The 23,947-nt window shown below is 39.0% G+C and overlaps 2 protein-coding genes across 3 annotated transcripts in view; both read right to left on the minus strand.

Moving 5' to 3' along the window:
• cd82b (CD82 molecule b) overlaps window positions 1-23,947 on the minus strand; it is a 236,234-nt gene that overhangs the window by 91,446 nt on the left and 120,841 nt on the right. The window lies entirely within an intron of this gene.
• LOC117372115 (LHFPL tetraspan subfamily member 3 protein-like) lies at window positions 240-23,684 on the minus strand. The gene is made up of 4 exons (XM_055222704.1): window positions 22,622-23,684; window positions 3,610-3,846; window positions 2,581-2,610; window positions 240-1,897 (listed from the first exon to the last, which is right to left on the minus strand). The coding sequence occupies exons 1-3, from the start codon at window positions 23,022-23,024 to the stop codon at window positions 2,594-2,596; spliced, it is 657 nt and encodes a 218-aa protein (XP_055078679.1). The 5' UTR covers window positions 23,025-23,684; the 3' UTR covers window positions 240-1,897; window positions 2,581-2,593.

Here is a 23,947-nt window from a genome sequence, read left to right on the forward strand (position 1 = left end):
TGAGAAAAAAAAAGCCTACCGGTATGTCTTTTTATATAGTGTATGTAAAACCTCTGGTTTCAACTGTATGTATGTATGTATGTATGTATGTATGTATGTATGTATGTATGTATGTACGTATGTATGTATGTATGTATGTATGTATGTATGTACGTACGCAGATACGTATGTATGTATGTATCTATGTATGTATGCTTTAAATGAAAAAAAAAAACAAAAAAAAAAAACAACACAAAATTTACAATGAAAACTTTAATTTAAATGTTTTAATATATATATAGGAATCCTTTCAATTCTTTGCCTATAACTTTATAATAACATATATAATAATGCATTTCTATCTATATATCTATTTACACATATGCACAAGTGAAGCTGGGACAATCTTTCTTCAGTAATTAGGCTACTATATGTACACAATCTCTGCCATTTTTACCCTGTATGTCCCAACTGATACGCAAAGGGAAAGAGAGAGATAGACACAAAAATACAATATACAGCTACATGGCAGGACAACTTTTGTGATGCTGGCATTTAGGCTTATTAGCCCAGCAAACTATTACCAATAACATACGCTCTCATGCACAATTTTACACACACATTCATACAACTCCGTTCATCCTGCAATTGTCTTCCTATCCCCAATCACAGTGTAGATATCCTTAATATTTATCTTATATTTATATACCACAAACTAGAAAATGTTCTTTTTTGAAATTGAAGCGCTGTGCAAATTTAGCAAGCAGGCCTTTGAATGACTTAAAATCCTAAACGTCTTACAGATATTCAATGTACAAGTCTTTTTTTGTCATAATATTGTTATAAAACAGTCTCTTTTGCAAATGAAAAGTGGCTTATGAGCAAAACAATTTTAGCCCTCTATATGCAATGCAACACAACTGGTTAATATTGACATAAAATGGGCAGTTTTTTTCCTCAACTAAAACTAGACACACATTCAGATGGATGTGCACAGAGAAGTCAGTGACAGTTTCAATATTTATAATTACAAATTGTGTGTTTTGTATATGGCCTAGTGCAGTGATTCTCAAATACCCCTTACTACAATATTTGGCTTTCAGTGTTCTTTCTTATGTCTGGTCTAAAACAGGGCTTACCCTACTAGACAGGTCAAAACTATGTGTAAAACAACTATATAAAATAACTTAATCTAATCTGAACAGGCAAAACTGTTCATAAAATCCATGCAGGAATAAAATTCATTTAAACTACTCATGGGTTCCCTTTATCCATGGGTTTCAGAATAATGAAAACTTGTGACCGTTGCCATAGTGAGGAACAAGTTAAAACAAATGTCTGAACTAGGAACAGACTAAACCAGCTATTACCAAGACATACCCATAACTAAAACTACAATACCCTATATCTAATAATTGGACTAAAACAGAACAGAACTAACTAAGCACCCAGAATAAGGTCAAACACAAGAATTAAATAAAACTAAATGTGAACTGTTGGATACCATGAGTAGTTCCACCAGTGGTACCTTCACCAAACTTTGAGAACCACTGGCCTAGCGTGTCTGTCTGTGCTCATGTTGCAGGTGGCTTATCTGTACCCTGTTCCTACTCAGGTCTAGGTAGTGGGTAGTCCTCACATCTACATTACACTGATAACAGTCTTTGCCCCTACCATGGTCTAAGCAATTTTGTGCAAGGACTTGGACTTAGTTAACACACAATTATAAAGTCAAAATGTTTAGACGGGATACAGGCAGATTTTGATGACATCTTGTTGTAGTTTCATTTTTGGCAGATAAATGTACAAGGCAGGCTGCTGGCTGGTCCAAGATATCCACCTTCGTGAGTGACTGAGGCAGGCTTTGCTAACATGATGATATGGGACTTTTGTAAACGGACCCAATAAGGACTCCAACCTAAAAAAAATAAAATAAATAAAATTAGAATTAGTTTGGAAAAGGTTAGATTAATGCGGCGCTGTGTAACTTTTCTGACTGAGTTCGTCGCCTGCTTGTCTCCATGGAGATGTTATTTCTTTGCCTAGAATGCTCTACAGCAGGGGTGTCAAACTCATTTTCACCGAGGGCCACATCAACAAAATGGTTGCTCTCAAAGGACCAGATGTAACTGTAAGATAAATGTCACTACGTTTCTATATTTATTACTTATTCAAGTTACAAATATTGCATATGGATTTGCATAGACATGAAAAACTGGCTGTTTAACTGTATCTCCTGATAAACTAACATTTTAAGACAGTCATACCTTTTAATTTACTTTGTCGCGGCCCACATAAAATGACATGGCAGGCCGAATTTGGTACACGGGCCTTGAGTTTTACACGTGCTCTACAGAATGATGTTAAACTTATCTATCATAAAAAGACCAAGACCAGGTTACAGGTCAGATCTGTGGAGTGACGACAAAGGTTACAGTAAGTATTTTTCATTGTTTGTTGTTTTGGAAGCAATATAAATATCTTATATAAAAAGTTGAATGCCATACCGTGAAACATTCTAGGCAAGCAATAACAGCTCAATTGAAACAAGTAAGTGGAAAGTTACATAATATACCTTTAAATTGTATTGTTTATGCTTACCATTTCTTTCAGTTTAGGCATTTCCTCCTTCTGCAAAAAAGAGAAAACATTAAAGACATTATTATAAAATCCAGCTCTCAAGGTCAAGCTATAAATAGATTTTCACTTAGCACTTTATCAAATATATCTATCCTTTTGAGGTTGTACTGCACAAAATGAGCAGCAGATGGCACTTGCATAGTGTCTGAAACCATGTTGAATTATTCATACATATAGACATATAACATGGATTCTCCCAGGAAACCATGGGCCTTGGTATATGCCCGGCCACACTGTGGGGCTAATTATGGACTAATAAATGCAAGCTGTGTAGATCTGAGCATGTTTTTCACAGTAGTGGGTCACCTTGTTTTTCTAAAGGACTCATGGTTACTTTTATGTGCTATCAATCTGACATTAGTTTGAAAATTTAGATTTGAAATGTTGTTACATTAGAAAGATGAAATAATATAATAGTTTCATAGTACAGTTTGGTTTGAGAATAAAAATGTAGCTTAATATCATACCGTTGTGCCCGTGTTGTTGTTCGCTGGTGAGCAATTTTGTTTTTGTCATTAAAAAAAAAGAAAAAAAAGAAGCTCTAGGCCTATATGAGACTATGGATGAGTCACTGCTTTTGAAAGAAATAGCCAAACTGAAAAATATTAAATTGTTGTTAGGGTTCTTATAAAGTGATTTCATATAATTACTTCACTGTAGTTAATTTGTGTTAATAATGGAGAAGACATTGATTTGATCTGGGATTGATTTTGTTTCATGATGTCCAGTAATTACAGAGATATGTAGCGATATCCACGCACAAGGTCAAATTATCAGTTAATTTGATCTGTCCTCCAGTTCATTTTTAACACATACGAAGTGGCTGTTATGAAGTGGCTTGAACCCAATCTAATATTCAAGGCTTCAGCTTCCTGTTTATAGGTGCCATTTTGAGAACTTTTCATCATTCAAAAGCTAGAATATTTTGTCATTTTGAAAGCTGAACTGAACCCATATGTCATGCGTTTTGCCAGATGCTCTCTTGCTCACCCTTGCTCTCTGCCAGCAGCTCCTCCGACATGAGCCCGTCCTGTCTGTTCCCCAGGACAAAGGCCAAAAAGGAGAGGATGAGGGCGTCCAGGATGCCCATGATGGCCAGGATGTAGGCCCAGCGCACAGAACATGCCCCAATACTGTACTTGTCTGTCTGCTCCCCACACATTTTCCTCACCGTGTCACTGTCCCAGCCATCAGGGTAAATCATGCAGCCCAGGACCAAGCACACACCTGCAACAACAAGCAAGTCAACCTTTAACAAACCTTATACCTTTAGTTTTTTGTAGAAGGGACTGTTCCAAAAGTAGCACAGCCATTTGTTATTTAGTGTTTTGGTTCTCAAGATTATTATCCAACCAGAAAGCAGAATAAGCCTCACATTAGTCCGTCATTTGGGTTGCCAGTTTCCATAAGGATTAAAAGGACTCTCTCTAATTTAAATCCTTGCTACCTAAACCCCAGCACCTGCAGCCAATCATCAGCGCTAGTGCAGCCTAAGATGTAAACCTGGAATTCTTTTGGCATACCAGGTCTTCATTTTTCATGCATTTTTGTATATTTGTGCACATTCACAAACCTCTTTCTTCACCCTTAAGGTTATGTAAAGCAGTTTATATGGGTCATCTAGTGTAAGGGATGTGATGCATTGCGATGTTAGGGTTACTTTGTTCTTCTTCGTAGTTCATTTATGCCACCAAACTCTTCTATAGGCTTTGGTAAAGTAACGGACCTCCTGCCTCTACAAAGTCTGTTTCTGTCCAAGGGCTAATTTCTCTCTTCATTAGAATCTCTCTCATCTCCACTTTGAATGGCGTCTTCTCTGAGGTGGTGCTGCAGCAAGATACAAGTGCATATCCTCTCTCTCTTTCTCTCTCTCTCTCTTGCAGTCTTTCTCGCTCTCTCACACACATACACATACTCGCTCTCTCTTTTCCTTCCACATGCATTCTCTCTCACCTACCTCTCTCTCTCCCCCTCGCTTTCTTTCCCTTCTTCTCTTCCTTTTTTCTCTCACTTGATCTCTTTCCCTCTTTTTTCTCCCTCTCTATCTTTCTCTCCCTTTCCCTTCTCACTCTCTTTTTCTCTCACTCTCACTTTCCCTTCTCTGTCTCCATTTCTCCCTCTTTTTCTCTCCTTCTCACAGTTTCTCTTTCTCCCTCTCTCAGAGTTTAAGAAACTGCATTTACATAATATATTTTAGCTCAGGGGGAAACTCTCTTCTTCTCATTGTTATTTTGAAGAAGTTCCATTCTGCTCTGAGGTGGGGTGCTGCGGCAGAGAGGCCAAAAAGGGCCTGACATAAAAAGCTGACTTCAGTATTATCAGGTTGCATTAATATTATAACAATCTTCCAACATTATGTGTGAGTTTTTCAAGTAAGAGAGATGGGGTGGCAGGGAGCCATTTTGAATTTGAATCAGTCCTACTATAGATAGAAGCCAAAAATCTGGTCCAAAATCTGGTCCCACAAACTGTCTGTGTCCTGACACCACCGCAGTGACTGCATGCCAGTGTGACAGGTTCACTGCCTTGTGCATTAGTGCGCTCTCTCTCAGAGGGGACTGGTTACCATAGTAACTCTGTGAGGGTTATCTGGCCCTCTGGATTCAATGGTTAAAAGTTCCATTCTTTTATTTACTCAAAATCACTCAGAGATTTAGTGTCGTAACCGGTGGGGTTGGGAGGACCAAAGACGTGCAGACTCGGGGCAGATTTACAGTGTTTATTTACAAAAATGGTGAAATACAGTTCAAACACAATAATAAATCCAGCGGGGGACAGGAGCCAGAGTCCAGGGCAGGATCCAGGAGCAGAGCGCGCGGTACGGCGCCGGAGCGAGGTGCAGAGGACGAGTCGGGGTCCGGGAACGTTGGCCACAGAGGCAAAGACCAGTAGACCAGAGCCAGGGAAAGGAGCAGGGTGCAGGGCAAGGTCCAGAGGCGTAGTGTGCAGGAGACAAGGTGAACAGTACCATACCAGGTCGGGGAAACCAGGCGGGAGCGGAGCCGGGAGTGCAGGAGCTGGAGCAGTGCAGGAGACAGGATCGGATGATGATACGCAGATCAACCGGCACCGAACAGGATGTAGATATGCAGACGATCTCGCACTGAGGCCGTGGCTGTGTCTCAATTCGCCCACCTGGCCTTAGAATCACCATTGGAAGGGCGGTTCGAAGGGCAGTGACGTAATTTCCGGCGCGACAAGGGCTGTCCCATTTCAACCCACCCTACTGAATGCGGCCGACAAACCTGCCCTTCCCTTTGCACCGTTTCCATGGAGATCGGACGTAACTGAAGCCTGCATCCGTGCACACTTCACGCACTTCTATATCCCGTCATGCACCGCGCCTACGCAAAAAAGAGAAGAAAATGGAGTCCGTTGCGCAATACACGTTCAAATGTTCGTACTGGTTTACCTCATCTACAACAGAGCAACATGAAACTGTTAAATCTGAATAAAGATCTGCACAGTGTGTGTGATGATTAAAAAGGAGTTACATGGAATAAAGGAATGTGCAGTTATTGCTAGACAATAAGAAGACATTTTTATCATGAAAAATTATTACTGCAATAAGAATAATGTAAGAATGTTCGTTTCTATTGTAAGCGTCAAAGACCAAGAGACTGAAACGTAAAGTCAGAAGGTTTAATGAGTTGCACACAGGTAATGTGAACAATGAAGCAACGGACTCTGAGGAAAGGACAGAACAGAGTCCTGAGACGTGCACAAAATCTTCATGTGTTCCGGTACATTCCATAGGTCTGCAACCACTGGTGGGCACATGTCATTTACCTTCGTGTTAGTAAATCAAGATACTAGCTTGATGTAGCGCTGCACTGCTAGAAAATACCTTATAATAATCAGATGAAAAGAACTGGCACGGCATAGAAGGGAAACAGCGCCCTCTGTTATTAAAGTGGTGCAGCCACTGGACAAAATATCGAACCATTAAACTGCAATATCCCACTTTATGTACAACTAATCAGTGTTCTCTGGTTTATAGTCTATGAATGTAGAAATGATATTGTTACCTCTGTCTCTGTTATTACGTTTTCACAAGGTATATTTTGTTTAAGTTATGAAGTAGCTACAATTGAGTAAAAAAATCACCTCGAACGTTATATTTGCCTTTAATATACCTTGTGAAAACGTAATAACAGAGACAGAGGTAACAATATCATTTTTACATTCATAGTCTATAAACTAGAGAACACTGATTAGTTGTACATAAAGTAGGATATTGCAGTTTAACATTCGGTATTTTGGCCAGTTGCTACACCACTTTAATAACAGTAGAGGGCACTGTTTCCCTTCTATGCTGTGCCAGTTCTTTTCATATTATTATTGTAAAGTATTTTCTAGCAGTGCAGCGCTACATCAAACTAGTATCTTGACTTACTAACACTAAGGTAAATGACACGTGCGCACGAGGGGCGCAGACGTATGGAATGTACTGGAGCACATGAAGATTTTGTGCACGTCTCAGGACTCTCTTCTGTCCATTCTGGAGAGTCCGCTGCTTCATTGTTCACATTACCTGTGTGGAACTCATTAAACTCTTCTGACTTTATGTTTCAATCTCTTGGTCTTTGACGCTTACAATAGAAACGAACATTCTTACATTATTCTTATTGCAATAATAATTTCTCATGATAATAATTTCTTCTTATTGTCTAGCAATGACTGCACATTCCTTTATTCCATGTAACTCCCCTCCTTTTTAATCATCAAACACATGGCCTGTACTTATCTTTATTCAGATTTAACAGTTTCATGTTGCACTGTTGTAGATGAGGTAAACCAGTACGAACATTTGAATGTGTATTGCGCAGCGGTCTCCATTTTCTTCTCTTTTTTGCATAGTTGCGGTGCATGATGGGATATAGAAGTGCGTGAAGTGTGCACAGATGCACGCTTCGGCCATGTCCGATCTCCATGGAAATGGTGGAAAGGGGAGGGCAGGTTTGTGGGCGCATTCAGTAGGGTGGGTTGAAATGGGACAGCCCTTGTCGCACCGGAAATTACGTAACTGCCCTTCGACGCACACTTCCAATCATGATCCTAAGGCCAGTTTGGCGAATTGGGACACGGCCTGAGTGTCTGGTCCTGGCACCACTTATGCTCCGCAGCAGGTGGAGGTAATTGCGTTGATGCCCTCCAGGTGCACGCGGGAGGAGCCAGGAACTCCGCCCAGTTCCAGGCTCAGACAGGTGGGGGGAGGGGGAGAGCACACAGGGAGACAGAAAATACAGGCATCATGACATTTAGAGAAAAATTCTTCGGGACTCTCAATTTTAACCCCCACTATATGACAAATGGAAGTGAAACAGAATAAGAAATGACTCATAGGGGGTAAAATCAACTCCACAATGAAAAAGGTGAACCTCCAAATTTGAACATTTTTAAATGTGCTGTTAAATTTGCTGCACCTTTAAATGATTTCTGAATTATCCACTTGTAACAGCAACTCAACATGAAGCAAAACATCTACAATACAAACTTACAAAACTAACAAATATCTTCCATAGAAACACTTGCTCCTAAATATCAGTAAATTCTGAAATTAGATTTTTGGCAATATCCATCCCCAATTTTGTTAAATAGACATTACCATTGAAGAACATGCATGGTACACTTTGAAAATGTGCCTGTTGGATCAGACCACACAAGCTATCCTTCACTCCCCACATGCATCATCTGTTCATCTTTGGACCACTTTTGAACTGACCACTGAAGACCAGAAACACCACGACAAATCAAGAATGTTACGAAGAAAATCCAAGCATGTGTCTTAAAGATGGTGTGGGTAATTCAGGACAAAGCTGGCGTATGCAGTGAACATCAACATCTTTGAGGGATGTACTGTCCAGGCTTAAACCAACAGAGGGTGCTGCCTGCAGTGTGCCAAATCTGTCCCACAAACAGCTTGTCGTGAGTGGAGAAGCACATGTCCTCTTCATACTCTTCATAACCGTAATCCTGATGGCAACAATAATCATAACTGCGCCAAAGCCAAAACAAATGCACACTGCTCACTCTCTCAATATGCAGTTTATGTCATTTCATAATAATAATCATTTTGTTAGCCCTAGGTAGTTAATCCTATTAGTTAGTTGGTTATTAGGTACACATTTGTTTGTCAAATAGTGGATAATCATGCAGGCCAAATTACAGTTGTGGAAAGGTAACATTTTGGAATTTTTTTTTTTTTTTACATTTTTAGAAAAATACATATGGATTTCATTAAGATTTAACCGAGAGCAGTGATGGATGAAGTACTCAATTTTGTAACTTAAGTAAAAATATACATACTGGGGCAAAAAAATACTCAAGTAAAAGTATAACATAAAAAAAATCTAGTATTAAAGTACCTGTTTCTTAAAGAGTAAAAAGTGAAAGTATTTAATGTGGATTTTGAGATCTAATAAAACTTCAAGTGTAGTGATTTTGATAAAGATTTATGCTGGATTTTGTTCAACAGAAACAAAGGAATTGATATTTTTAGTTGTATATTTTATTAGCTCCAATTATGAACTTAAATACAGTACTTTACTACTTTTACTTTGTTACGTCCCACCACTGGGAGAGAGAGCGAGAGAACACTTTTAAAAAATCTTAAAACTGAACTGATCATGTAATTTCAAGTTTTTCATTGTGCATAGTTGAATACAATCTGTGAGTTCATGCCTAATCTACTCTACATATTTCACAATAAAATTCACTTACTTTTCCCACAATGTTGATAATCAAGCATAAAGCCTATAAAGTATAAATATGATTATCTACTTGTGTGTTTATGTTTTTGGAATAACAAATACGGTATTCTACTCCTTTTGACTTGGATAGATGGACTTTGGTTTAAAGCCAGACTTTGTATAATGAAACAGGCCAATATGTATGAGCTGTTTTTGCTGTTGGTTCCAGCAGAAGATGGAAAACAGGGAGGGAAAATGAAAACTGATGACTGGGAGAGTGGTGTCCAAAACCAATTTAGATGTGAAAATTACATTTTCTGGGCAAGCTGGGGAGAAATAAAGACAACTTTGGTGACGTGCTTTGATGGAATATGCCATTAGGTTTACTCTGATCAACCCAAGTTTTCTTATACAAATCTGCAGAGTGTTGGTTTACCATTAAGTAACTGGGTGTGATCATCAGAACTGGGAGAGGCTAGAGTTTACAGCTACTGTAGTTGGACATAGAGTAAACAAACATTGGTAACAAACACGTCACTCGTCTCTATAATTACTATACTGTATTAACTTATTATTTAATAAATAATAAGGTGTCCCTTACCTTGTCATTGGGGAACCTTTTCACATTTTTTGTGAACATTTGAGTTGCAGAGGGTAGAATAATGGTATACAAGTGTTGTTGTGATATTTATACATGGCCTTTCATTTTTTTCCCGTCCTTTTCAGTGTGGTTCACTGAAGTCTTGGTTGGTTGATTAATTATTTTATAAAGATTATAATATATACACAACAGCAGGAAATATCTGTGTAATCCCTCAGTCATCCAGGGCTGGCACATAGTAAAATATAAAAACAAGTCTTTTACAACATCAAAAAGTGAATATGAATATTGTGAATATTTGTGTGTATATATATATATATATATATATATATATATATATACACAATGTTTCATAGTACTTTTCTGTTTAAATAATGTTTTTGGATGAACTCCTGTCTAGTGGTATTTGGGTTAGGGTTAGTCTGGGTCAGATGCACGATCAGATCATAAATAGTGAAGTTTTAAGAGCTTTTGCCATGCCCCCTTTTTAGTCAACTAATCGATTGGTAGTTTTTTTTTTGTTGACTACAGCCCTAGTGTCTTCTACGTTATTTTTAATCACTAACATTTTCTGTAGTATTATAAAAAAAATCAACAGCCCTAACATGCATTGATACTGAATGCCGGCTGTTCCAAGAATCAAACCCACAAATAAGTAAAAGCTCATACCACTTTCATCCATCTTTAACTGGTTTACATGAATAACAGATGGTTATTAAATCCTTTTACAGTGAATGCTAATGCATCCTCATTTGACTCATAATTATATACTAAATGGCTGCATACTTTCTTGGGTTCTCCAGTGGTTGCAGCCTCTCAGAGCACCAGACCAGAGCTTTCTGCTGCTTCAGTTTTACACAGCTCAAACTGTGGCCTCAGAAGTAGCAGCAGTAGCAGCAGCACACCTGAGTCCAGCTGTCAGTCAGGGCCGGGCACAGAACACATTTTAGCTGACGGCATATATCCTGCACTCTCTGCTCAAGCCCTCATACCTGTCTCTTTACTGCTCTCCTGAGAACAAGCAGTACCGAGAAGAGAAATGGTTTGAGTGGCAAGAACATTTAAAGAAGACATATAATGCGCAACATTGGACTAAAACAGAAAGCAGTGACTTCCTGTTCAAAGCTGACTAACTGCACTTTAGTTGAAAAATGATTCTATTACATTTATCAAACCCAGAGTCTGAATTTTTTTGATAGAAGGTAAGTACAGAGTAATGGGTGGATATGGATAGGGGGTAGGTGAAAATGGCAATTTTCTGAGCACTCAAGCCTCAAATGCAGAACAATATAACTCAAAACATGCATGAATCAATAAAAATATAATAATGATGAGATAGTACCGTTAACATGGTTAAAAGCCCATAAAAGTCAATTGCCCCCTTCAAGTAACACACACAAGCTTATCTATTGGATCGGCCCACAAGCTAACCAGCCATTGCTCTATATGACTTTCAACAGATCACTGCAGACCAAGAGATCCATGCAAACTGTAGATTTAAACATATCGGTTGTCTAAAAAGTGCTTTATTTGTCATTATTCACACAAGTTGTATAACCAGATCGCATAGATCAGATGAATGTGCCAACCTGACATGCAAAGTCCACACAAAATGTCCTATCCCATTGATGTACTCACCCAAATTGTCTTATGGCAAAAGAAAAATTCAAATCTGTCAAATGGACAAAAAGTTGTAGGAGTGAAGATGTTTCGTTGCTCAACCAAGCCGCTTCTTCAGTTCTGGTCAGATTACTGATGGACACTGCCTTATATCTATCTGAAGGGAGGACCTACTTACCGTGAAACTAACACACCTATTGTTTACAGTTTCTGGTTGTTGGCTAGGTCTAATGAGCTACACTAATTGTGAACTGTGCCCGAGTCATAGTTAGCATAATCATTCAGGCCCCTAATGGGTGCTCTCACACCTATTAGCATTCTGGCTTGCCCCATTGTTTTCTTTATTTACATACATAGGTCTAAGGATGGAGTTATAAATAGGATATAGGTGATATCTAATTTCTGTTGACTACATCATGATAATTATACTATGGTATCCATACTATACCTGCCAATTGTTATAATGTTATGGCTACTTGCTCTGCACTGTTCCTTGGCAGAGCAGAGAACTACACTTAGAACTACACAACCATATACCCATGCCCCTTGGCCTATGCAGCAATTCCTAACAACTGAGCCTTTCTTTTCTCATTTTTCTCTTTGTCTACTCCTCTTCCCAGGCACAGAGGGACCATGCATGCAGAAACAAATCTACCAGGCAAAAGCGTGTTGGCTGTGAATGCGTGTTACGTAATAGATTGGAGGTAGGGAGGATGAGATGCAGTGCAGTCCAGGGGGTATACAGGCAGATGGTAGAAAAAAGTGATTTGTTGAAAGCTTGTTGGCTAATTTCCCAAAGAGACTGAACAAAATCTGGTGGGTATTGAAAGAATCCCTCTTTAATCTGTTTTGTGGCTTTTCCAAGTGGTGCAGGTGGCCGCAGGTCCGGGCTGGTTTCATTGCAGCGCTGGTGTGATTGGATTTGGGAGGGATGAAGACAACATTTTACAGTCAAATGCAAAGTGATGGCAGATGGTAATATGACTTCAGTACTAAACAATCATCTTGTATTTTAGGTATCATCTTGTATTTTATTTGTGATATCATTCGAGGGGATTTTGGATATAAAGAGGGGGTATTATTACACTTCGATGGGGTATTAATTGCTAACACATTATTTAGATCACCATGTTACATTTTATTGTTTTGTAAATGCTATACTTTCTCCCCCTTCAGAGCACTATCACAACACAGATGTGAAACTATTGCACATCACATCAGGTTGGAAGAAGACAAGAAGTTGTAGTATATTATTTTGTATTGTGCTTTTATTTGTTGGCAAGAGTTGGGAGTGTGGATGACATAGGATTGTGGGCTGGGCATGGAACAGAATCATCCTGCTAATCGTAAGGAGAGTTCAAGTAGGGCTTAGGAGAGATCACTAGATTATTCAAACATTCATGGATGACATATAAAACTTCTTCAGGTGTGCTTTTGATGAGGGAACTATGCTATAACATGATTTTATATAATGCCCCCTCTTTTAACAAAATGTCTTACGTTTTACATGTTTATTTGTTAAGCTGATACCTGAATAAATAAAGAATTAGATGAAGCAAAACAAATCCTTCCATGAAAAAACAGTTATGTTGCTAAATGAAACATGTGGGTGTGTTTTAAGATGTTTATGTAACCACCTTTTGAAATTAAATTTAGTTAGTGAACAAATAAAACATATTTTTTGCATAAATTGGAGCATTTTGAAAACTAATTTAATGAGATCCAACTCCACCGAAAAGTTGAACTAATACAGAGATTTGCCTGAAGTGTCTCACCTTAAACTAATGCATTTTGAATAATGTAGGCAGATTGCATAACATGTTTTAAATGCTATAAGCTTCTACAGTTTCATATGAGTTTTCCCACGCTCCACATTTACATAGCGCTGACAAATTAAATTATGCATACAGACATTGCAAAGCATGCTGTTTCACGCTATATGGGCCACAATCACTGTAAGAGCTGTCACAGGCAAATATGTAAACATGACAACTCCTGTCTATAGCTACGCATGCACAGTACAAAATACTGCAATGGAAATACTGCAGGGATAGTGTACGTTACTGATGCCAAAGCTGAGGTAATGACCTAAATTTCAACTCAGAAAATAAATAAAAGAAAAAACAGATTCTTGAATTGAGAACAGCTCTGAGTGTTTATCCCACTGCAGTTGTCTATAAATATGCATGACTAGGCTCACTTTGAAAGCTTTAAGAAAAACTGACCTGAACTGACACTATGTAACTTTTCGGGGGGAGGGTTTAACATTTCCATGGAGATGTTATTGTTTTGCCTGGAATATTCCACAGTATGTCATTATTTATCTCAAACAGGCCAAGTTACAAAGCAGAAACAGTAAGAATGCATTTTTTGGCCAATAAACACACCTTTATTTGATATTATAATGAAAGATTCAAGATTAAGATTAAGATTAAAATATAAACTGTTAAATTTAAAATGTTATATTGGTTCTATTAAACTGTCAATACAATTTTTATTAATGAACACCTGCTTATGTCTGCTATATGGTTATAATCTATAATCATGATACTATAATTTGTCCATTTTAAATTGCAATATTCATCTAAAATGACTCAAGAAAAGAAACATGTCCGCTGACTTCTGCATTAGAAGACTGCAGTGCCCAATGAGAGCCGCCATTCGTGTAAATGTCATCACAACAAAGAGCCATGGAGCTGTCGGCCCTCCCTATGGACAGCTAAAGATTACACTAATGAGTAGCAGATTTTTTTCATTTGTACCAAAATGACTACACAATGCTGCTGAATCCTACGCGTGTCACTGATTAAGAAAATAAAATGTGCAGAGCAGTGTCTTGAAAATAAGCAATTAATGCACGCTCAAACATGCACGCTATAAAAACAACTTTGAAAGGATAAATGAGATGGGGAAACAGCTATAACATGGTGAACAGCTCTGAAAAGTTGATTTTGCGTAACAGGTCTGCTTTAATTAACAGTTAAAGTTTGTAGTTTAATTTTGTCTTAACAGAAAATGATTTTAGCACTTAATGTAAATAATGAACCTCCAACTGGAATAAGGTTGAATGAAAGAATTATATAAAATTAATTAAAACCCACGGCCATTTCACCAAAACTCTAATAACTTTGAACACATCTTTTGCCCTTTTATTTTACTCAATTGGAGCCTTTCCAGCATAAATATATTCTCTCTCTCATATCTGTCCAGTCCAGTTCTCATAATTACTGATAAGAAAACACAAATGAATCCAATCAGTGCCGCGGCCCGCCTAAGTCTTAATGAACTGCAGACCGTATTAACTATGAGCAATTAGCACTCTCTATCTCACTCCAAAGCCGGCTGAATGACTGGCCTGAAGGATTACCTATAATACCACGACAATGATAAAGAATAATGACTTCCAGATTAATGGCGCAATTATGAGCCTTTGATTAAGACAGGGACTAAATGGGCCATGAAGATGTGTCATTGTTTAAGTAATGCTATATCTGGGTCTATAGGGCAAACCGTAGGGTCATATATGGGCTGTTCTAATGTGGGCAGTAATCACTTTTACTTGTGAACAGTTTTATTATAATACCGTAAGGCTGCAATTAAACTGGAATAACAAGTCACTAACAAATCACTAAATGTGCAATGATTTTAAGCTTATATAATGTCTTACTGGGTCTTTTTTAAATAGACTGCTAACCCTGTAATGTCTAAAATGTTTGTTTTTTTTCACTGGGGGTGACATTAGCTCAAATGGTAGAGTGTTTGTTCACTGATCCAGAGGTTGGCAGTTTGAATCCTGCTCTTGACTTAAACATCATTTGGTTGAACAGCCAGATCCACTGTCCCACAGGTTGGAGGTGCGATTCCAGCTCCCACAGATGAATGCTGTCATTGTGTCCTTAGGGAAGACACTTAACCCACCTCTGTGTCTTTGTACACTGGTGTATGAATGTATGTGTGTGAATGGATGAGTGGTTTATGTAAAGTACTTTGAGTGTCTTAAAGCCTAAAAACTGCCATATAAATATCTCGCCATTTCCCATTGGTTAGCAGTCCATATTTCAGTCTTACTTCAGTGTGTTTATGCTCTCTCTCAATCTATATTTGAAAAAAGTTGAAAATCTAGATACTTTTTCCAATGCCATACAGGGATGGGTGCTTTGAAAAGTCAGTAATAATCAAATTCATGTGACAATGGATTTTAGTGTTATTGTTGTATTCTGATTTCATGCTTTTAATACAGCTCTGCTCAAAGACAGACACTTTTCCCCACCCACTTCAATCACTGGTCAGTTTCATTCATGCTCTGAGTGAGCGGCAGGCGGATTCAACCAATCACAGTGCAGGGTGATCTTTCACAAGAGGGATAAAGATATAAATGAACATGAATTGTGATCCATGATTTTTTGGCCAAATAGACTAACCTTACAATATATTACTGTAGACTTCTAGAATAGAAAGATTGCTTAAGTCTTGTTTGGTATAAGTATCTAATCATCTCACATAATGCATTAATAAGTGATATTATGAGAGACCAATTACATGTAAAAGAGAAAAATCTGCTGGAGTGCTTTTCTGTGCTGACTAGACAGAAATTCATACACAGAATTCATGACAAAGTAATTCATTCTACAAAGTATGAAAACTGAGAGGAATTTGGAGTAACTTCCAAACTTTGCTATTCTCCTCTGGGAGATGAGGAGCAGTTCAAATGAACTGTCTCTGGTCCAAATCTATTTGTGCCTCAGTGAGTGCCAGAGTGTGCTGGTGGCTGCAGGCAAACGGCAGCTCCCAGCTACAGTCTGTGTCAACATCTTTACAGCTTTTCTGCACAATGAGCACATCATTTCTATTCACTTAAGGGTAAGTGAGAAAAAATAAGAACCCTCCAGAAGACATCATTTGTAGAGTTTAAGTTAAGAGTTTAAGTTTTATAAAGGACCTATATTATAATATTTTTATAATTAAAATATTTTCCGATCTATGGTAAAATGTTGTTTCCTCATCACATGCCTGGAGTTGTGTTTTGTTTCATGCACATATTTAATACACAAATCCTGCATATTTAGGCTGAACACTTCTCTCAAACAGAAAACACGCTGTTCTCTACTGAACAAAAGGTAAAAGGTAGCTGTTAACTTGAAAACTACTGCTTCATGACATCACTAAGTGGAACAAAGCATTTTGAGCTTTAGAGATGTAATAAGAGAGGGTTGCTCAAACGTGTGAAAGAAACAAAAAACAACCCCAGCTATGCTTTTGACGAGAACACTATAACATGGCTTGAAGCCCACAAGAGTCAATTTTGTGTAATATAGGACAACAAGTGTAACCTTTAAACCAGTAACCAGTAACCAAACCCAACCCTGCTCAGATAAGATGGGGTATTCAAGTGAATATTCTGGCAGAATGAAAGAATTTGATTTGAGTGACAAAGCCCAAGGGCAAATAAACTAGGTCAATGGCTCTCCAAAGTCTTTCAGTAAGGAAGAGGGGTGTGTAGACTAAAGATTAGATATTGTTCAAACCATTACATAATACAGAATGGTTGTTTACTTCCCTATGTTGCAGATATAGGGAGGTTATAGTAATAGTCATGTCTGAATGTTTTTAAATTTGTTCACAATAATCAATAGGCCTACTTCTAATTATCATATAAAACATTACCACTGACTAAGGGCCACTTTATGTACAAAATCTATAAATTTCTATGTCTGAAATTCTGAGTTTATCCAATCACTCTGCTCCTTTATCTCCTTGAACTTAATGATTGTCTTGATGTTATCCATTTCCAATCCTCCTTAAGTCAGTTTGACTGTGGCCAAGTGTTTTGTATGCAGCGCCTGTATGATGTCTGGCTCTCATTGTCCACACGCATCTCCTTATTACCACACATTGATTGAAGTGAAAGGGAGCAAACAGCGGAGAAAACAGGTGGGAGAAGGGCACAGCATACATGTGCACTGACTAGACACACTAATGCCATTATCTGGCAAAAAGCTATATGTATTGGGGCTAGGAATCACAGGCTCCCTCACAATTTCATAAAATACAATATATGCGGCTCGAGACAGAATAATGATTTATGATACATACAGTAATTGATAGATTGCATGTGATATTTTTAAGAACCAAATGCATTTTAACAATAGTATTTCTTTGTTACACCTACCTGCATGGACTTAAACAAACAATGAATATGTCAAATGCATTGCTTAAACAAGTGTCCTTTCTCTAAACAAGCCACAAAATTGTAGCTCTGTCACAAATAAATAAATAAAAATATACCAAAAAACACTCGATACAGCAGCCCACAAAATCGATATGATATCAAGGACCTAATTTAGTATCGTGGTATAATGATATTTCAATATTTTGGCACATCCCTAATATGCATGGTGACATCTTATAATATACAATAATATATTTTAAGAGTTTTAAATTGTTACCAATGCATAGAAATACAAACTAGGCCAAAATAGCAAAAGACAGAACAGGTTTCTGCAATGGCCCTGGAATATTGCAATGCCAAAAACTATAGGACCTTTTTCAATTTAACTACAAACCCCATTTCATTTGCAAAGTAGAGATTGTACAACCATAGTGTGCCCTAGCTGTACGTGGGGTCTAGAGTGCACTTGGCATCAGCCTATTCCTCCATTATAGACGAGACACTTTGGGCGATTAGGTGAGCAGAAAGAGGTGAGGTGCATGCTGGGAGATCAAGAGGGAGGCGGCTGGTGTGTGTACGATGCAGCCAGCAGAGCAGCAGGGGCTTGAAGGGCTGGAGGGAGGGGCTTATGTAACAGGTCCAGATGCGGCCTATGTCCACAGAGGATAAAGAGTGGCAAGGGCGAATGGGAATCTAAAGAGTCATTTGAATTTGTGCAGACAAGGCTTAGGAAGGACTCAATGTACAGCACTGGTATAGGTTCACATGATGTCATGGCATGATGCCTAACTGCTCTTGTGTAATATTGAGCTGGAGTCCATGGTAAGAATGCTCTGGTGAAATGTGTTGTTTAAATGTCAAAATGTAGATTAGTTGATCTTGTTTGTGGTTAATAGCTCTGTAATTGTTGGGCTTATCCACATGTTGTTAAAAGATTTGTAATATGTAATGCAATTTGTCTGTAATAAACGTAGCACATTCACTGTACTTATAAAGTCTTTAGAAGGCATTTTGTTTTGAATTACGCATACAAGAAATTTTCCATTTTCCTGATTTGTCAATTCACATATATGATTAATGTTTTATAAGGTGATAGAGAGTAAGTGCAGAGTAAGATGGACATAACTCCACAATAAAAGGCTAAACGTGACAAGAATTTACATCACGTTTGCTGTGAACCCTACATTTATAACCTGCATGCATACTTAATTATATTGTTCATCCATTTGGGAATGAAGGAATTTTCAGTCAAGTCTGGACATTTTAAATGTACTTTAATTTATATGCTAATGTCTTGGGGGAAATTGAACTGCTTAATGCTGTTTCCTTTAAGTTCACCGAGCCACACATACAAACCAAGTACATCCACATTTTTAATGAATGCATCAAAAGCTGTTTAAGCATAAAGAAATATAGTGTATAGAATATTAGCACTACTGGTCCAGCTCTTCAACAATTTCCCATTAAAAAATGCATCTAAAATCAAACATAGCCTTCAAAGGAAGTTAGGATAGAGTCCAGCCACACCATTGTATTGTCATCCTCAGTGCGGATACTGTTTAACTAATTGTTGCTTGGCTATAGTCACATTATATGGCTAATTATCAATATATTAAGGGAAATAGCAGTTAAAGGAGACATAACGCAAAGTTGACTTTTATGAGCTTTTAACCATGTTATGGCAGTAACATGGTTCTTTGTTCTCCCTTTTTCCTCATTTTGATACATGATTTAGCAAAGATGATTGTAGCCATTTTAGCACAAAAAAATTAATAACATTTTTTTAAAAATTAGGGTGGGGGAGCATGGTCAGTCGGAGCGGCACTTTGTAGTGATGACGTTCATGGTCAGTGGACTTGTTTCTTTTTAAGTCACTTTAAATCAATATTGTGATTTAAAATGAACAAAAATTGAAATTATGATGCATGGATGTCATAAATTATAATAATATTCCAGACCTTACCATGTTGACGGGCTATGCAAATCAAAACTAGCATCGATGACTACTGGTGCAGCTTAAATCAAAGCGGACAGCACGGACACTCTGCTATAGTGAAGCAAAATGGAAGCAATAAAATTATATGCAGAGGAGACTTTTACATATTCTGCGGTGCTCAGCGAAGTGAAGGAACATCTCATGCCTACATCTCATGGTATGGACTTGAGCAGATGCATGGACAAAAATAGCTCGGGTGAGGAAAGTAAGAGAAGGATAAGAGTCCATCTAGGGCAGCAGGGAGTAGGGGCACTCAGCATCTTAAGGCTCAAAGTGCTCCTCTGCTCTCATTAAACTTTCAACTTTTTACCCTAGCCTCTCAGAAATGGATCTGTTCATGTAAGCAAAAAAATGTACAAGTTATGTGTTGATGAGTCTTCAACTGGTAATGAAAGATTTTTGCTTATTATTGTCAAAAATATCCCATTCAAACCCCATTATAATAGTTAAAATACACTAGATGTACATTTTTCTATTTTAATAGGTCATTGTGTATTAATACTGCAGATTCTTTCTTAAAAATTCTTACTAAATCACTACTTGAATACTGATACCACCGCAGACAGCTTGCATACTCCAGGTTTGGCAACACTATCCTGAATGGCCAGTGTTGTGAATGTGTGATGCTGCTAAGTGAAAGTCTAGAACCTTTTGTCCAGCCCAAGGGGATTTGTGAAAGCCAGCGTAAGAGACGATTTCACCTCTGAGTTTTATACACAAAAGACTTGGCCAGCACGTACTGTCTGACCTTGTCCTCTGAATAGCCTTTAAACTAAATCTACCACTGCACATACATTTGGTCTTATATCATGTACTCAGCCTACATGATAAGAAAAGGCATGCAATATTAGCTGACAGAGAACAAAATACAAAAAGAAAAACAGTGATTGATGAAGCGAAGGCATAGATTGGCGCGGAGGAGAGGTGGAAGCTGCTTGGAATACAAAAAGTGTCTCTCTTGCCCTTGGGCCAGTGGCGCATCATGGGAGACAGAGCACTAGAGCTGACCCGCTGAACTATCTGACGGGATGTGACTTGTTTAAAACCATGAATGATAAAGGGGAGAATTTTAGCTATGGGAAGTTTAAAATGTATTTTACGGTTTGGCTGTTACTCTTGCTTTGCTTGTTTGATCTTGTTACATGGCACTGAATATGACCCTTGTGTCCATGGGCAAGACATTTTTCCGTGAAGCTGTGGCTGAAGCGTTGAATGTAAGGCGTAAGAAGTGTCTAAAAACAAACGCATGCATTATTGTTAAAGCAAAAATGAATATATCACTAGCTCATATCATATAGTTAATGATGGGGATAAGCTATGCCTGTAGTCTCAGCTGCCTTGGGGATGACTGTTGGTCTTGCCCAAAGACACAGCAGCACATACAGTGTTAAAAATGAGATCAAACCCCCAACTGACAACTGCCATAGGACTTAGAAGGCTGAGAGCTACAGCTAATGATTACTTTGTTGTTGACTTTTTGCCGATTATTCCAATTAAAATGTAGGATTTAGCATAAAGGTTACTTCCCTGGTTGCAACAAGTCACTACTGTAATAACTAAGGACGGGACCTCAAGATCTCATACAAGATTAGACACAAATGAAAAAAATAATTGTGAGATATTCCCCCATGTGTTTCCATTTGGATTAGACAAAAAAGGGTTAAGTGCTGGCAAGTTACATTTTTGGAGAAGTTGATGATGACAGCAAAAATATGAAATGGCATAAATCAAAATGCTGAGGCCAAAATCGTAAACTGAATAACATCGTTTATTTATTATGAATTATGTTAAAGTCTTGTCTGGTCTTGTTCTCGTGCTCCCAATCTCGTGTCTCGTCTCGTGGAAATTGGATCTCGTCCCACCCTTAGTAATAACCATTTGTCTTTACCAAACAAAACAGTGCTGACAATGAGGGGGCTGCTGCACACGGCGCCCCCTGTCCTCTGCGGGGGGAAGTGGAAAAAACGTGAGAGTTTAACCTTGAGCTATGTGAGAACGAGTTAGACAGTGTTAAGCTGCCTCTCATTAGGGCTCCCAGTGCCAGTGTGTCATGGTTAGGCTCTTTCTGCTGCCTCTCCCTTTCATCTCAGCAGCAGTCTCCTCATTAGACTGGCTTAATGCATTAATTCAACCCCAGCATAACACACAGAGCTGGAGCTGGGCCCGGGCCAAATAATCTGCCTCATTTGTGTTGCAAACAGTATTCCTGCTGAACACCGGTGGAGCTGAGGGAAGCCATGTTTAACAGCAAGATTCAATGATAGAGAGCTAGCCTCATACTGAGACATGAGAAATACAGACAGAGTGGTAAATAATCTCTTGAACACATCTGGAGCTAATATAGAAGTTAACCAAAGTACCATGCAATATAATATGAAACATGAACAAATGAGATACTGAGGACTAATGTACAATCTTGCATTAATATGTTGTGTTCAGTTTGATTTTATGGATTCTACCAAGTTTTTGTTTCCAGGTCCTGTGCAGAAGGTAAATAAACTTCTCCTACCTCTCTTTATAACTAGGACTTGTTAGAACAACACTTATTTTCCCTTTGTTCAAACTTAATGCTTAATACTCAATGAAGCCACAAAGTCAAATGGCCAAAACTACTGTTTAGATATACAGTAGCAACTGTGGTTGTGGTTTGTAACTGATGGTGAAGTATCTGTCTTCATCATTACTACTTATATAATCCATTTGACACCCATAGACCTTGTGTGCCTAATGCCCATTTAGAAATTATGATCTGCACATTAAAAGAGGCTGTCTAATTCACTTACATCAGACCATGTGTGGTTATGTCAGAGCTGGTTTCAGCACCATGGACAGCACCATGCACCTAGGCTACACGTAAGGTAACGCCTGCAATGTTCTAGTACACTTTCTACAAGACTCTAATCTAAAGTGGCTCCGTGGCTTACCAGAGGCAGCCTGCATCCAGCCGCAGATCTTGTACACGGTGGAGGTGCTGAGGAGGAAGAAGAGGCTGAAGCAGCCGATGCAGGTGACCACCAGCATCATGGACATGCCGATGAAGAAGGAGGCGGCCTTGAACGCACCGGAGGGGATCGCTGAGAACTCAGTGAAGCTCCCCTGACACACCAGGTCCCTGGAGTGTCCGTCTCCGACGCAGTAGTGAAACAGGCCGAAGTAGCCAGCCTGTGGCGTGTCCACGCCATCGCCAATCCAGTATGGTTGAGAGAAAATTGTCACATTCACAATACCGAACAAAATGGTGAAGATGGCCCACAAAAGTCCGATGACACGAGAGTTGCGCACGTAATTAGTCTGATATAATTTCGCGGCTTCTGCAGATGGTAACATTGATGCGGCAGAACCAGGCTACGAGCCGATACAAAAATCCGAAATCAAACCAACGCTGGGCTACGTTCAAAGGCTCCTCAAGAAGCGGACATTTAGAAGCCGGAGTCACAGTTCTCAGAGATGAGCTGGGAGCGTGCACTACGAACTGCAACACAGCAACAACTGTGTGACTGGAGAGGCAGATCACCTCATGACGTCGCAGCGCACATTCAGGCAGCGAGCCGAGCGAGCAGCTTCACCAGGGCGCTTATGGAAGAGATGAAGGCTACTCACAAAACTCCCAGCAGCAGCACGACAAGTCGAGGTCCTCCCACTGTCTCCGTAGAGCCGTCAGACGTGCTCATCTCTGCCGCACCAACACTCAGCGGTGTCCTTGGACAAGACACGACAAACTGGCTTACTCTAGTCTCAGATTCGCAAGATGCAGCACAGATGATGAAAAAATAGAGCCACGGACAACCGAATAAAGCCAAAATTTAAACGGGCACTTGGACTGTCTGATGGCCGTCCCCAGGTCAATTCCGCTTACCTTACAGCCTCCTTGTTCTCATTAAACAGAGGTTAATGTCCGGGGTAAGACGCACCGTGCTCTGCTCTGCCCAGTCAGACGGATGCTGAGAGCAGAGGGAGGGAGGGGCGCAGACACAAGACGCAGAGGAAACCGAGATGTAGCCTCCAAACTGCTCACCAAAGCTGCGTCAACATCCAATTTACGCAGTCACGTTAAACACAGGGCTACGCAAAATGGCTTAAACCGCGGTCAATTACACGACCAAGACGACTGCATGACAAGGACAATGACCACAGAGTGCGCTCTGCTGTGGCTGCTTATGTAACACTTCAAGTGACATTGCACATTGGTTTAAACAGCACCTGTCAATTCTCTCAATTGCTAAATATGAATTTCAAAATTCATAGACTTC

This window comes from Periophthalmus magnuspinnatus, chromosome 6 (assembly GCF_009829125.3).
Source record: "Periophthalmus magnuspinnatus isolate fPerMag1 chromosome 6, fPerMag1.2.pri, whole genome shotgun sequence".
Taxonomy (NCBI): domain Eukaryota; kingdom Metazoa; phylum Chordata; class Actinopteri; order Gobiiformes; family Gobiidae; genus Periophthalmus; species Periophthalmus magnuspinnatus.